Source organism: Metarhizium robertsii, assembly GCF_000187425.2.
Source record: "Metarhizium robertsii ARSEF 23 chromosome Unknown MAA_Scf_7, whole genome shotgun sequence".
Taxonomy (NCBI): domain Eukaryota; kingdom Fungi; phylum Ascomycota; class Sordariomycetes; order Hypocreales; family Clavicipitaceae; genus Metarhizium; species Metarhizium robertsii.
Window position 1 is genome coordinate 96,276 of NW_011942215.1, and position 14,584 is coordinate 110,859.

Consider the following 14,584-nt stretch of genomic DNA (forward strand, 5'->3'; position numbering starts at 1 on the left):
GGGGTGACATTGGGAACTCGGGGAGTTGTTTGATAGCCAGGTGTTTGTGATTGGCATGGTTAAATGCGGCGCTTAATGCATCATGAGAAATTTCATAGCGTCTCTGAAGTTGGGCTATCCCAAGGCAAGCAACAATTCGCTGGACATGGTCGAGGTCGTGGAAATATAAAAACGTTGTATATTGAAAACGGGTTCGGCCACCCGTTGCTCGTTCCATGCTCAATCGCACCACTAACTTTACATGGACAAACTACACGCCACCCTCTTAAAGATATAATGTAGCCTGCCGGTTCTTTTGTCAATAGCCCATTGCGAAGAAATTCTCGTCGGGGTTTCTGGTCTTTTTTTTCCCGTCTCCCTCTGTACGCTTGATTACCGCCCTTTCCGCCTCTTTCTCAATTCTACACGTGCTCAACACACAGCCCGTTTACGGATATCCCTCCTTGCCCCATTTGTTGTACTTCTCATGCAGCTCCGCGGGCAGCGTGACGTTGGGCACGACGACGACATTCAGGGCGCTGGGAGCGTCCTTGGGTTCCTTGGAAACATCACCGCCGGGGTGGTACTTGTATTTGCCTTCGCCCTCGCCCTCCCAGGGTCTGCTGGCGATGGTGACGGGGCTTTCGGAGGTAGACTTTGTAGGAGAGCGGCCTGCCGGTCGATATATTTAGCAATGTGTACGGAGTATAGGGAGTTTTTTTTTTGACACATGAGACGGGGGACCCGGCGAGAGCACATACCAAAGTAGAAGCCGGCTCCGCCGAGGGCAGCGACCATGACACCACCGAGGATCTTGTACGTGTTAGTTTGACTTGTCTTGTTGCGCAAGCTTTCCCGGGGAGTTGAGCTGCGGGCTTTTTGCAGCTATTGTTGAGGGACGCACCATAAGCTCGGGGTTGCGCTTGGACTCGCTCTTCAGGTCGCCATTGGACTGCAGGCGACGGGCGGTAGTGCTGAACAGGCGTCGGGGGATCTGGGAGGCCATTGTTGCGGTGTTGATGTGCAGAGGTTTTTGCGTTGGAGTGACGGAGGCCGGGGAACGTGGGTGGAGGTTGCAAGGCAAGAAAAGCCGTGAGGTCAGTCAGAGAGCTTTGGTGTGGCTTTGGGGAAACCGGCCCGGGTGTGTTCGGGCGGTCGTATGATTTCAGCACGCAGCTTGCGAGAGATGCTATTGGTCAATGGGGGGAAGGACCTGGTGAGTATGTCACGTGGGGAATCACGACGGCCTTTTTTTTCGCCTTGTCTTTTTTTTTTTGGAAGAAGTACTACGTAGTACTACCTGTACGGAGCATCTATGATTTCATGCAGGGCTGAATGGGGTCAGTGACGGAGTGATGTGGGCGCAAGACGTCATGGCTACGTTTTTGCACCTGAAATGTGTGTTTTGGTGTTGTTTTTGACTTGTCTTCCTTTCTGGTTTGCTGCTTGGCCGTGAGATGGCGGCTGTTTTGCGCACGGCCAGGCCGATGTGCTTGTTATGTACTCCGTAAACGCGGCGGCATCATGAGGGATGATGCACGAGAGGACACTGTCCTGATGCTGTCCTGATCCCCGGGCGATGCACCTTGGACAGCATGAGTGCCGGCGGCGGTTTTGGTATTGACGGGGCCGGATGATCCGAGGATTATGCATGCAATACGGAGGATCTCGTTTGATGGTACGAAGCACGGAGTACTCCGTAGGTCTTGAAGTGAATAATCACGTCCGGTCTAATTGAACCAGACGCTTTGACTGTGTGATCACTGTGATGGCAAGTCTCAAGTGCTGTGGCTGCCAAGGTGCCGGGGGGGTTGGGGCCTGGTGCTCTGCTCTGGTCAAGTCAAGTCAATGCTTTGCTTTGCTTTCTACGGAGTAAAATCTGGTTGCTTGCCTAAGTGTCTTGCCTGGCTTGGCCTAGATCAATGCACAACGCCTGCTGGGCCCCCCTTAATGACATGGGAACAATGCATGGGCATCCCCAGCGCCTGGTCGCAGCGGCGCGCAGAGGAGGGAACATCTCAGCCTCTGACTCCTGCCAATCGGCCGGCTGCTTGCCAACTTTGGAACATTTGAACTCTACTAGCGGGCGGCGCACTGGCTTTGGTGCGGCGCGGAAAAAGGAACAAGCCTGCCATCACTCCATCGTCGCCTTGGCCTCTTTTCCTCTTCGGCACTCCTCGACCGTCATTGGCATCCTTGACACGCACATCGTCGTTAGCCCGTCTTTTTCTTCTTTTCTGACGCATCATCCATCGGCCTGCGCCGTCCGCTCCCTTTCGCCCTCTTCTACTCCGTGCTTCCTTTTGTCACAGCTGCACCTTTCTTCGTGTCGCTCCCTTTCGATGCCGTCGTGTCTAGCCAACCGTTGCATCACGACCTACATGTACCTTGCTCCCGCGACCAATCTCCCCGACTCTTCTCGACCAACCTCATCATCCCGTCTCACCTTGAATTGATCTGCCGCGTATCGCGACACTTTGCCGGACACAACATATACTCTCTGAATTTGAGAGGCCGACCTTGGGTTTGTGCAACAGCCACGCCCGTGCCCGCTTGGTAACCTGAGCATCGACAGTAAGCCTCTTGTGGCACGACACGGAAATTCGGTTATGCTGTAGCGCCAACAGACGAGATCGCAAGGCACAGAGCATCACCATCATGCTCTCCCAAGACCTGGCGGACGGGGCCGTGTCACCAGGAGAAAATAGTGGCATTCCCCCTCCTTCTGCGGGCAGCAGTAATCATCGACCCTCGAGCGTTGTCTCCTCGCGAATGACCGACATTGCGAGCGATGATGGGGGCGAGCCAAGGGCCAAAAATGCCGATCCATCTCGACCAGAAACCGCCAGGACCGGCACCTCATCCAAGGCTACCTGGGCAGGACCGGCTACGCGGAAGGGTCTGGCACCTGGGCTTCAGCCAAAGAGAGGAAGTGTTGCGAGCACAATTGCTTCGGCACGGGCACCTAGTTTGACCACGCGGAGTCATGTACCTTCACTGACCTCTGGCGCCTTCTTTCGCCCCATGAGTTCCCAGAAGCTACAAGCACAGCGGGGAGCTGGCTCGAGACCGGTCCCGATGAATCAGCAGTTACATCCGCCGCCCGCGAATCTCGACGACAATGAAACAGACATGGGTGGTAGCCTCATCGACGGAGCGAGTGGCGGCGAAAATACCCAGAGCATTGCTCAGCTACAGCACAGAATCAGCGCGGGACAGAGTGTGCGCCCCCCGCCATCACGGGGCACCGAAATGACCGACCAGGAGGGGTTTGATCGTTTTATTGCCAATGCGAGCCCGACCACGGGACATTATCCAACGGCGAGCATGTCTGACAGCGTTCGACCCCTCCAGGGACCATCCGACCAGAATAGGGAATTGAGTGTTCATGTGGACAAGAGTTATAAGGACCTCGCAAACCTCTCCAGTCCAGTTAGGTCGACAAGAACGTTCCGCTCAAGTTTTCTTCTGCCAGGAAAGATGGAGCAGGCACAATCCAGTCGGCATAGGGATACCACGGGTGCCGAGAAGCTTTCCTCTACGGCCTCATCGCCACGATTCCCGAGGACAGAATCGCACTCGGGACCTCGGCCGTTGACAACAGACTCGCAAAGAAAGAGTCGGGGTCGTGTTCATCAATACTTTGATGGCAATACAGTCTTTTGCTTTGGCGGTAGATGGCAGAACACTAAGCACACGCCCATCAATATTGCAACCGGGGCATTTGTCGTTATTCCGTGTGCTTTGTTTTACGGCTTTGAAGCACCGTGGCTGTGGCACAACATTTCGCCTGCTATTCCCATCACGTTTGCGTATCTGACCTATATCTGCCTGTCTTCCTTTATCCATGCTTCTGTTTCAGACCCCGGCGTGAGTTATATCTCGATCAACCCTTGCCGTGATTGTAATGTGATGCTGACTTGGCGCAGATTCTACCCCGAAACCTTCATCAATTCCCCCCAGTTGCCGACCAGGATGACCCTCTTCGACTGGGACCGCCAACCAACGACTGGACATTGGTCAAGTCTGCTGACATCTCAGCCGCTGCTATGGAAGTTCCAATAAAGCACTGTCGGACTTGCAATATTTGGCGGCCACCTCGGGCTCACCACTGCCGGCTATGCGATAATTGTGTCGAGACGCACGACCATCACTGCGTGTGGCTAAACAACTGCGTTGGAAAACGCAACTACCGCTACTTCTTTACATTCGTCACATCGGCCACAATTTTGGCCGCGTACTTGATCGGCACGAGCTTGACACAAATTCTTATACATATGAAGCGGGAGAGCATTTCGTTTGGCGATTCCATCGATCATTTTCGGGTCGCATTTGCCCTCGTCATCATTGGAGTTCTTTCGATTGTGTATCCGGGGGGATTGATGGGCTATCACCTGTTCCTCATGGCACGTGGGGAGACGACGCGAGAATACATTAATTCGCACAAGTTTGCAAAGAAGGAACGATATAGAGCTTTTAGCCAGGGCAATTGGCTTAAGAACATGATTGCGGTTCTTTGCCGTCCTCGATCACCTGGATACTATCGCTTTAAGGGCAAGTATCGACCGGGGGATCAGCGACTTGGGCAGCATTATAGCCTACGGACACGGAAGAACTCGCAAGGTCTCGAGTTGGACGAGGTGCCACCAGGCTCACGAGGATTTCAGGGACCGGCGGCCTTACGGGGAGAAAGCCGAGCATCATAGGTGGCGCTTAGCAACCGTATCCCCTTTTTTTGGCGATGATTGCATTATCGGTGCACATATCTCGGAGCACAACTGTATTCTACAAGCTTCTTTCGTTAATTTGTCTTAATCTGCCAAGACGTTGTTTTAATCCGACTAGAAAGAGGAGGTAATGGGCCAACAAGGGCCAAGTATTCATTTTGTTATCTTGGTGAGGAGCGTCGCGGGTGGGAGTCTATGAAGGAGACGGGACAGGGACGGGGATTATCATATAATGTGTTTTGTCTATTATACCCTCAGCGACCTGAGTTTTATTATGTGGCGGAGATTTGGGGAGAAGGCAGCGGAGAGGATGTAAATAGAATATGGGGTGAGCCATGAGGATGGGCCATGGCCACTGGGCATAAAGCGGATGTTTCGTAAATCCCAGCTTTGACGTGCGTGGATGATGTGTGTTTCGCGAATGCTCTTCTCGGCAAAGAATATTACTTGTATCCACGGCAGCACTGTGTAGTACTCGGCTCTAATATTCTGCGACATATTCCCACGACGCCAACCAGTTGCCTGCCCCACGTGGAAGTTTCCGACACGATGCGTCTGGTACTTGCTCGATGGGGCTCAGCTGGTGGCGGCACCGGCGTACTTTAGATAAGCAGATAAGCGGACAAGGGGGGAAATTTTCAAAAAAATTCTGGTTCATGCGGCCCAACTAGGCTAATAACAGTGTTACAAAGCCCACATGCACATGTCCACTTCAACTTGACCGCACCGTCTCAGCAGCCAGCAGACTCGCGCGCTGCAGCAAGGCTTGACTAGTAGCGCTACCTTGCAAACATTCTTCCTCCCCATCCTTACTTCTTTCTTTCTTTCTTTCTTTCTTGGTCTGCAGCACGAGAGAGAGCGCTTGTAGACTGCGACAACTCCATTTGCCCTCGCGGCTCAAGGACTCACTCGTTACTCCGACAAAAAGACGGCAACAAGACTGAAGGAGGGGCGGAAGACGAAAAAAAAAACCGAAAACCATCACCACCTGCCGGTTTCCAACTTCGAGTTTTCCCTGCCTGGAAACACACACTTCTCGAGGCCGCCCACGATGCCTCACCCCGTCTCACCACCTACCATGGTGTCCAAAGACGCTGCCCCTCCGCCGTCGCAGGAGGACGTCGCCGGCTTCATCAACACCATCTTCAGCGCCCAGACTTCTGCCGCCTCTGTCGACGCGAGCTACGGCCTGTGCGAGCTGCTCCTCAACTCGGTCGGCTATGCAGGGCTGAACCAGTACGGTGTCTTGGCCGAGGTCAAGAAGGCTGCTGCTGATAAGAAGAATGGCCTCAAGAGGGAGAGCAGTCAGAACCTCCTGGGCGCCATCTTTGAGCGATTCCCCCCGAAACAAGCCGTTTCCGAGGTCGTCTTCCTCGTCCAGGAGGAGGGCCTTGTGCCTTGTGCGCTGGACGCACTGGCCGACAAGGGCGCCGTCGTTCGCGAGGCTGCTCAGTATGGCCTCGATGCCCTCTTCAATAACCTGAGTGCCGAGGCCCTCGTCACCGGCTTGCTGCCTGTCCTGACCAAGTACTTGGACAAGAAGACGGGCAAGTGGCAGGGCACAGTTGGTGCGTACAAGCTGCTGCAGAAGATGGCCGACAAGGCCAAGCTGGCCATTGGCGCCAGCAAGGAGGAGGCTGAGGAGAAGGATGTTCTTCGCGAGGCCATGGGCGCCAAGCTTGCCGGGCTCATCCCTATTGTCGAGGCTGGCATGCACGATCTCAAGGCCGAGGTTGAGAAGCAGTCTGTCCAGACCATGAACTCGCTTACCACGCTGCTCTCCAACGACGACGTTACTCCTCGGATCCCGCTCCTGGTCGAGACTATGCAGCACCCCTCGGCGCAAGCTACTCAAAAGGCCATCCATGCCTTGTCCCAGACCACCTTTGTGGCCATTGTGACCTCGCCTGTTTTGGCGCTCTTGACGCCTTTCCTTGAGCGCTCGCTCAACTCGCCCAATACCGCACAGGAGGTCTTGCGTCAGACCTGTGTTATTACCGAGAACTTGACCAAGCTGGTCCACGACCCCATCGAGGCTAGAACATTCTTGCCCAAGCTCTCACCTGGTATCAAGGCTGTCGCCGATCGTGCTTCGCTCCCTGAAGTCCGTGAAATTGCTGAGCGCGCTCTCGCCATTATGGAAAAGGCCATGGCCAACGACAAGGAGGTCATAGCCAGAACCACCCTTGACGATGTCGCCAAGATTGTGGACGAGCAGATCAAGAAGAACGGTGGTCTCGCTGCCCAGCAGGATATTTACAAGCTGGTTCAACCTTATATCAGTGACATGGTTGCCGCCGATGTCAACTACCGTTTTGTCAACCGCATTGCTGCTCGCATTGCGCCTTACTTGCAGCCCCTTTTGCAGAAGCCTGAGGCGGCTCAGAATATTGCCGACGCTATTCAGCAGCACTATGTTGATGAGGATCATCGCCGGTACGGTGTTCCCGAGAAGGAGGATGACGGAGAGGTCGAGATTGTCAATGCCGACTTTTCATTGGCGTACGGTGGTATGCTGCTTCTATCGCACACCAACCTGCGCCTGCTCAAGGGCCATCGCTACGGTCTGTGTGGCCGCAACGGTGCTGGAAAGTCTACTCTGATGCGATCTATTGCCAATGGCAAGCTTGAGGGGTTCCCTCCCCAGGATGTTCTCCGCACATGCTACGTCGAACATAACCAGGGCGAAGATGCTGATATTTCCATCCTCGAGTTTGTCGCAAAAGATCCCGAGATTGGACCCCAGGGCACTGAGCGCATCTCCGAAGTCTTGACTGAGTTCGGCTTCACTCCTGGTCCCGAAGGTCGTCAGGCCCAAAAAGTCGGCTCCCTCTCTGGCGGTTGGAAGATGAAGCTTGCCTTGGCTCGTGCCATGCTTAAGAAGGCCGACGTTCTCCTTCTCGACGAACCTACCAACCATCTGGACGTGGCCAACATTGCCTGGCTCGAGAATTACCTCAAGTCTCATCCCGATATTACCAGTCTGATTGTCTCCCACGACTCCGGATTCCTGGACAATGTCACCACGGATATCTATCACTACGAGCCCGGCAAGAAGCTTGCCTGCTACAAGGGAAACCTGGCTGCCTTTGTAAAGATCCGCCCGGAAGCCAAGGCCTACTACACGCTGTCCGCCTCCAACGTGCAGTTCAAGTTCCCTCCGCCCGGAATCTTGACGGGAGTCAAGTCGATGACTCGTGCCATTATTCGCATGACCAACGTCTCGTACACATATCCCAATGCGCCTAAACCGTCGCTGTCAGACGTCTCGTGCCAGCTCACCTTGTCCTCCCGCGTGGCCATTATTGGCCCCAACGGTGCGGGCAAATCCACTCTCATCAAGCTGCTCACCGGCGAAACCATCCCCAGCTCTGGCAAGGTCGAGAAGCACCCCAACTTGCGTATCGGCTACATCAAGCAGCACGCGCTCGAACACGTGGAGATGCATCTCGAGAAGACGCCCAACCAGTACCTCCAATGGCGGTATGCCCACGGTGATGACCGAGAGGTGCACATGAAGCAGACCCGTGCCTTGTCCGACAAGGATCGCGAGCAGATGGACAAGTGGGTTGATTTGAAGGACGGCAAGTCCCCCCGACAGATTGAATCTCTTGTCGGCCGTCAAAAGTACAAGAAGACGTTCCAATACGAAGTGTAAGTTGAGCAACCCTCCCCCTTTCCCTTTGACGCCCCTATCCGATCCCACAATAGCAACGAACCAGCAGCAGCAAACTAACACCATGCCATGCAGTAAATGGCGCGGCCTCCTCCCCAAGCACAACACCATGATCTCTCGCGAGACCCTCACGGAACTAGGTTTCGACAAGCTCGTCCAAGAGTTTGACGACCACGAAGCGTCCCGCGAGGGCCTCGGCTACCGGGAGCTCCAGCCGTCCGTCATCTCCAAGCACTTTGAAGACCTGGGGCTGGACCCGGAAATCGCCAACCACAATGAAATCGGCTCCCTCTCGGGCGGGCAAAAGGTCAAGGTGGTCATTGCAGGCGCCATGTGGAACAACCCGCACCTGCTGGTGCTCGACGAACCGACCAACTTCCTGGACCGCGACTCGCTGGGCGGCCTGGCCGTCGCCATCCGCGAGTTCAAGGGCGGCGTCATCCTCATCTCGCACAACGAGGAGTTCGTCGGCGCCCTGTGCTCGGAGCAGTGGCACGTCAACGAGGGGCGCGTCGCGCAGCGCGCCAACGCGGCCGTCTCGCTCGACCGCTTCGAGGACTCGCGCCCCGGCAGCGCCGTCGCCAGCACCGCCGCCAGCTCCGTCGTCAGCAGCGCCGTCAACTCGGGCGTCGAGGACAACTCGGACATGAAGTTCCGCGCCCGCAAGAAGAAGAAGATGACTAAGAAGGAGCTCAAGGAGAGAGAGGTCCGCAGGCGCCTGCGCCACATTGACTGGCTGAATAGCCCCAAGGGCACGCCGCATCCTCCCGATACCGACGACGAGGATAATTAAATTTTGTGCCTGGTTTCTGTTCCTATTCTCCTTGTTGCATTGCGTACTCTAGACTAGTATAGAACTTTTAGATGAAATTGTGGGAATAGAGGCGTTTTGGATGGGGAAAAAAGTAGTTGTTTCGATAGATGAATAGATTACGCAGTACATCTAATGCAAGTTCATTTTTCATCTTCATTCTTTATCCGTCTGCTCGTGCCACCACAGCACCTCACCCTTCACGCCGCGCAACCCGCCACAGACGGAAACGCATAAAAGTGTACATGGCGTGAATTGAAGCCCTACATCTGTATTTATGTACTTGCCCTCCATCTACCGCCCATCCCTGCCTACCTAGTATATATACCCGAATACAATGTACCCCCTTCGCCGCATCCAATGTCAGTATTAGTGCTGAATTTTAGACAGAAAAAAAAGGACAGGTTCCACGACCGTCTAGCGACTACATATATGTCCGTCTTGCCCACGTCTTGTCCATGTCTTGCTCGCGTCTTGCCCACGTCCAGGTTACTTGGTAATTAAGGAGCGTAAATCAGGCGATACCAGATTGCCCACCCAGAGGATGTCCAAGCGCGTCATGCAAGATGGACCCCAAAAAACAAAACTCCATTCCGTCTATGGCCATGCAATGAGTGAAAAAAGGAACAATAAATGAGATAGACACTAGAGCAACGAGGCTTCGAAATGCCCTGCTACAGGTCTGATGAATACACATGACTTGATGCCAAAAAAAAGTGTATGGCTTTCAGATATTATAAATATTTTATAAATTTGGCCTTGTCCCCCTTTTTACCATGAGAATGTCATCAGGGCAGGGTTCAGCGCCAAGGGGAGGAGGAAGTGACTCGCGGCAACGGTGGCCATGGGCAAGATGGCCACAAAGTCGGTGATGCGCCAGTCGTGGGGGACGAATGGGGCGACTGCCAGGATGATCATGCCGGCAATGGCAACGAGCGAGAAGAGCATGGAGAATTTAAACTATAAGACCATCGTACGTTAGCAAGTCATGCGTCACACGGGCACGGTTATTGCAGCCTCAAAGTTCTGGAAAGGGTGACGTGGAAACTATTGGAATGTGGAACTCCAATACCAAGAGGCATCTCTCCCTCGAACTAGCGAATCCTGACGGGGATCCTTCCGAGAACACCCCCACTCGGCGTACGGAATGAAGAGATAGGGAGGGAAAAAAACGTGTCCAGGTGAGGACGTGTAGTAAAAACTCACCTTCTTCAAAACTTTGGGGACCTCGATGAAGAAGTTGGAAAATTCGGCTTCCTTGCTTGTGGCACCCCAAGTCATGTTGATCTCAAACATGTGAGCCAACAGGGCCTGGCTGACGTGCAGCGACAATCCACCCAAGAAAATTGCCAGCATAATCGTCCACTTAAAGTTCTCGAAAAGCGCGTACAGAATGTTGCGCTCACCGACACGATATCGCATCACGGCGAGAGCGATATTTCCAAGTCCGTTGAAGACGATGATGATGGAAAACCACACCTTCCAAGAGTCGACATAATACTTGTCGAGGTACCCGTTGAACCAGCCCATGAGGAAGTAGTTGACAGTTGTCATGATCCAGGCCGCGCCAATGGCGTAATACGTTCCAATGTACGACACCACGGTGATCTTGGAGGTGAAGCGAATGTTGGAGAAGAGGAAACGGCGGAACAGGGGCGTGAAGGGACCGCGCCAGAGCCAGGTGCGGATGGGGTGGAAGAGCAGTTCGTTGCAGCCGTAGGCGTACTTCTCCCATCGCGCAAGCTCGTCATACACGGTCAGGGACACGCCCTCTTTGAAGCCTTCGCCAGCCCACGCCGCGAGACGGATGATGTAACCATTGCACTGCAGACGAAGCGACATGTCAAAGTCTTCAGACACGTGGCTCTCAGACCAAAACTTGTCATAGCCGTCCTCATCCTGGTAAGAAACTTGCTGAATGGCAGACCAGCGAAGAATGGCGTTGTGGCCGACAAAGGGAGCAACATCGCCGTTGGACACGGTGTACCGAATCGCCGAGTAGATAAGATTGGTGAAGAATGTGATGCCGTTTTCGAAATAGGTGTGTACAACTTGCATGACACCGGACGAGAATTGCATGATGCCGACGTCGGGAGACTGCTCCATTTCAGAGACAGCGTCAAGGAAGCAGTCGGCAGGGACACGCGTATCAGAGTCGATGAGAAGGATATAGTCGCCAACACGAATGTTTCCGTCCGCCCAGGCGCGGCCATCTTCCTCCAGGACATCCTTGAGAGCCTGCTCATAAGCTTGGGCCTCGTCATGCTGACTCCATTCAAGGGGACGGTTGATGGCCTGAAGCCTCTCCTCGACCTTGCAAGAGATCATGAGGGCAAAGTTCATGTTGGAGGCCTTCTTGAACTTGCCCTTACGCTGGAAGCCGTTCTCTCCATGCTTGGGACGCGCAACCCAGCCAATGCTGTTGTCGGCATAAAATTCGATGCGGGCATGACGCTCCTCCTCTGGGATGAGCTGCAGACCGTCATCATTCACAAACATGTTGGCTGACCCGCCCTGAAGTTCATAGGTCGACATGGCTTGCTTGATGGACTTGACAGTGGGAATAATGACGCCTTGCAGACCTTCCTTGTAAACGGGACACTGGATGGTGACGTGAGGCAAGACGGGGGTCTGCAGGCGAGGCGGAGGTCTTGCCGAGTAGAACTTGGAGTTGATGGTGAGCTGCCGAATGGGGCCGAAGATCTGAGCCAAGCAGCCGACAATGACTTGGGCGAAGAAGAGAGTAAAGAAGATTTGGATGGGGAACAAGGCCACGAGCGCCAAACGAACATAGTTGCCATCGACGGAGACTTCAATGGCCAGTTCACGCCAGGCAGCTCCAAGGGAGACGGTCACGAGGATAAGAGTCAGTGACACCAAGACGGTGTTCTGTAGGTGGATGGGTCGCTTTTCAGGCTTCACTTCACCGCTCTCCTCGTCAATCTCGGCCTCGGCGATATTGCCTCCCCTTTTCTCGTCCTCTTCATCATCTGTATTGCCCGCCTTCCACACGAGTTCCATGAGCTCCGACTCAATGGCTTTGGCACGCTGAACAAGGTGTAGCGGGTCATCGTCCCACACGATTAGCAAACCCTCAGAAGCGACAAAAGCAGCAAATTGATGTTTTCGCGCGCGAGGAAGATCCTCGATTGTGGGCAGAATTTGGACCCGCAAACCGTTCATCAAAGGCACGTCGACAGCGTCGGGGGACCACTGGAGGAAGGTTTTGATAACGCGAGAATTGACAGTCATGGCCGCCTGAACATTCATGGCTGAGCAAGCCAATGCGAACGGCGAGCTGCCAAGCTGAGGAGGGCAAGCCATGTAGTGGCCTCTGATTTTTCTAAGAAGGACACCTTCAATCTCCCCCGATCCATCACTGACCCAAAGTTGGGAACATTGTTGTTGGTACAGGTAGTTGACCATGACTTCGTGCTTGATGTCGTCAAGAAACATGGAACTTCCTGCTGTTGACGGTGTGGATCGTCCTGATCGACCTGAGCTAGACTGCGGCCTTGAATGGAAGCGAGGAGTAGGTGGCTGGAGTTCCATGTCGTTTCCGCCGATGTTAAAGGAAGATAGTGGCCTGTCCGACAACGAAGAAGGCTGCAGACTCCGGATCGGTCTCGAAGTTGGAGCATCTAGCTGAGCCTGGGCAGGTTCTGACTTGTTGCCAGTTTTGAAGTAGTTGGTAAGACCCATGTTGGGCTTTGGACCCGGATTCGAGTCGCGTCAACTCGCCCTCAGATAAAGTTGATGTTTTGTTCCAAGGAGACTCGGCGGCGGTTGGCTCGAGGAAAGGCTATGGATCGGTTTGCCGGACTAAAAGCAGACTCGTTCACTATATACTAACAATCGGATTCCAAAAGACGTCGAATTAACGAGGGCGGCGGCCCGGATATTATGTATCTGTAAAACAATTGCGGACTAACGAAGGACGTCGATGAGGTAGCGAATGTTCTCGGGCCGGACTCGTCCACAACGAAGCGAGGTAGTGGTAATAAAACGAGAGCGAGGATCCCGAATCGTCGGCAAAGCGTAACCAGCCTGGGACAGCACCGGAAGACTTAGCGGGCTGCCAACGACCAAAGAGGGACGGGAGATGGGATGGTATAAAAGAGAGAAGGGACGGTGAGGCGGGCAGAAGCAGAGAGGACGTGAGAGGCCTAGGTGAAGATGGTGGGCGCTGATAACAGTCTTCCCGGACGTGCATCCAGGATCCCAAGTCCAACCAGCACGAGAGGTGGGTATGGACTTACAAGATCTGTAGCCTCTGTGCGATCTTTTTTCTCAACAGCCCACACACGCCTGGAGCCCAGGAACAGTCTCTGGCAGGGGGGGAGGGTGGGTTGGATGCTGCCAGATTCTCTCGTCGAGACCGGAACTCGCCTTAAAGATGGAGACGACCTGTTCTGGGCGTTTTTTGTCGTGGCGGATATGCCTTGACAGAGATGTAGCGAGCAAAGGGAATTCCGCCAGGGCACACAGAAGCTCTCGGACAGGAAAGCAGGAGACCTGAAGCCCTTTCATCTCGATCTTGACGGGACGGACCCCCCGGCCAAGAGGAGGGACGAGCAGAAGTAATGATATACGAGCGACGCAACATGAAAACGGCAGCGGGCTACACTGATGCGCAGAGGGATGGGGCCCCAGCGACCTGGCGCCCTGGCGTCATGGTGTCATGGTGTCCAGGAAGAATGGGCCAGAGTCAGAGGGTGAAGCTGGCGGACGATGCATCGTGTCCTGCAACACCCGCTCGGGGATTGTCTTGGGCTTCGCTTCGTTCATGGGGATGCAAGAGGGGCGTGTGTTGTGGAAAGGGGATAAAGGCCACCCCAGCCCAGTCCACCCACGTTTTTTCTTCGGTGCACCCCACCCCCTGCCTGGCTCCGAGTGGTTTGAAGCCAAGGACAAGCTTGATCAACCCTGAGAAGCGAACGAATGGGCGGGCTGAGGCGCCGGCACACCGTTCAAAGTGGCCAACGGTGCTCGTTGAAGATACTAATCCTACTCATTGAACGGTTGCCCGCCATTACCATCCCCGGGTTGATCTCTGTTTGTCTCGGGTCAAAAATAGATGTCTGCCACCGCAAGACACACGGGCCGCCGATGCCCGGTGGATACAAGCTCTGCCGCGGTTAATCGGCCAAAAGAAAAGAGAAGGGAAGAAAAAAACAAGAAAACTAGGAGAATAAAGCACCCAGATGGGGTCGACGGCGGCAAGCACGACAACGACAGGTCAACAGGCAATCCATCGTCAGGAGCGTGGGTGGATAATGGCAAGCTTGCCAGCGCTTCGCACGCGCTTGGCGAGACCGGCCTCTGGGACAAAAGCAAACCAGGCCACGGGTTCCTGGCGCTACACTCGATTTGAACGCGCCGTTTCCCGTA

At 54.4% G+C, this 14,584-nt stretch overlaps 4 protein-coding genes across 4 annotated transcripts; 2 read left to right on the forward strand and 2 right to left on the reverse strand.

Annotated features, from left to right (window-relative positions):
- Positions 1-427: 427 nt before the first annotated feature.
- Positions 428-985, reverse strand: MAA_09061 (uncharacterized protein; the record flags this gene model as incomplete). The annotated part of the gene is made up of 3 exons (XM_007827059.1): positions 428-651; positions 741-792; positions 884-985. The coding sequence occupies 3 exons, from the start codon at positions 983-985 to the stop codon at positions 428-430; spliced, it is 378 nt and encodes a 125-aa protein (XP_007825250.1).
- Positions 986-2,637: 1,652 nt separating this feature from the next.
- MAA_11382 (glutathione-independent formaldehyde dehydrogenase) lies at positions 2,638-4,685 on the forward strand (the record flags this gene model as incomplete). The annotated part of the gene is made up of 2 exons (XM_011413376.1): positions 2,638-3,849; positions 3,909-4,685. The coding sequence occupies 2 exons, from the start codon at positions 2,638-2,640 to the stop codon at positions 4,683-4,685; spliced, it is 1,989 nt and encodes a 662-aa protein (XP_011411678.1).
- Positions 4,686-5,757: 1,072 nt separating this feature from the next.
- On the forward strand, positions 5,758-9,175 carry MAA_09062 (ABC transporter, transmembrane domain, type 1; the record flags this gene model as incomplete). Its single annotated transcript, XM_007827060.1, has 2 exons — positions 5,758-8,360; positions 8,458-9,175. The coding sequence occupies 2 exons, from the start codon at positions 5,758-5,760 to the stop codon at positions 9,173-9,175; spliced, it is 3,321 nt and encodes a 1,106-aa protein (XP_007825251.1).
- A 789-nt stretch (positions 9,176-9,964) lies between these two features.
- Positions 9,965-12,895, reverse strand: MAA_09063 (glycosyltransferase; the record flags this gene model as incomplete). Its single annotated transcript, XM_007827061.1, has 2 exons — positions 9,965-10,153; positions 10,400-12,895. 2 exons carry the CDS (start codon positions 12,893-12,895, stop codon positions 9,965-9,967), a joined length of 2,685 nt encoding a protein of 894 aa, XP_007825252.1.
- Positions 12,896-14,584: the final 1,689 nt, after the last annotated feature.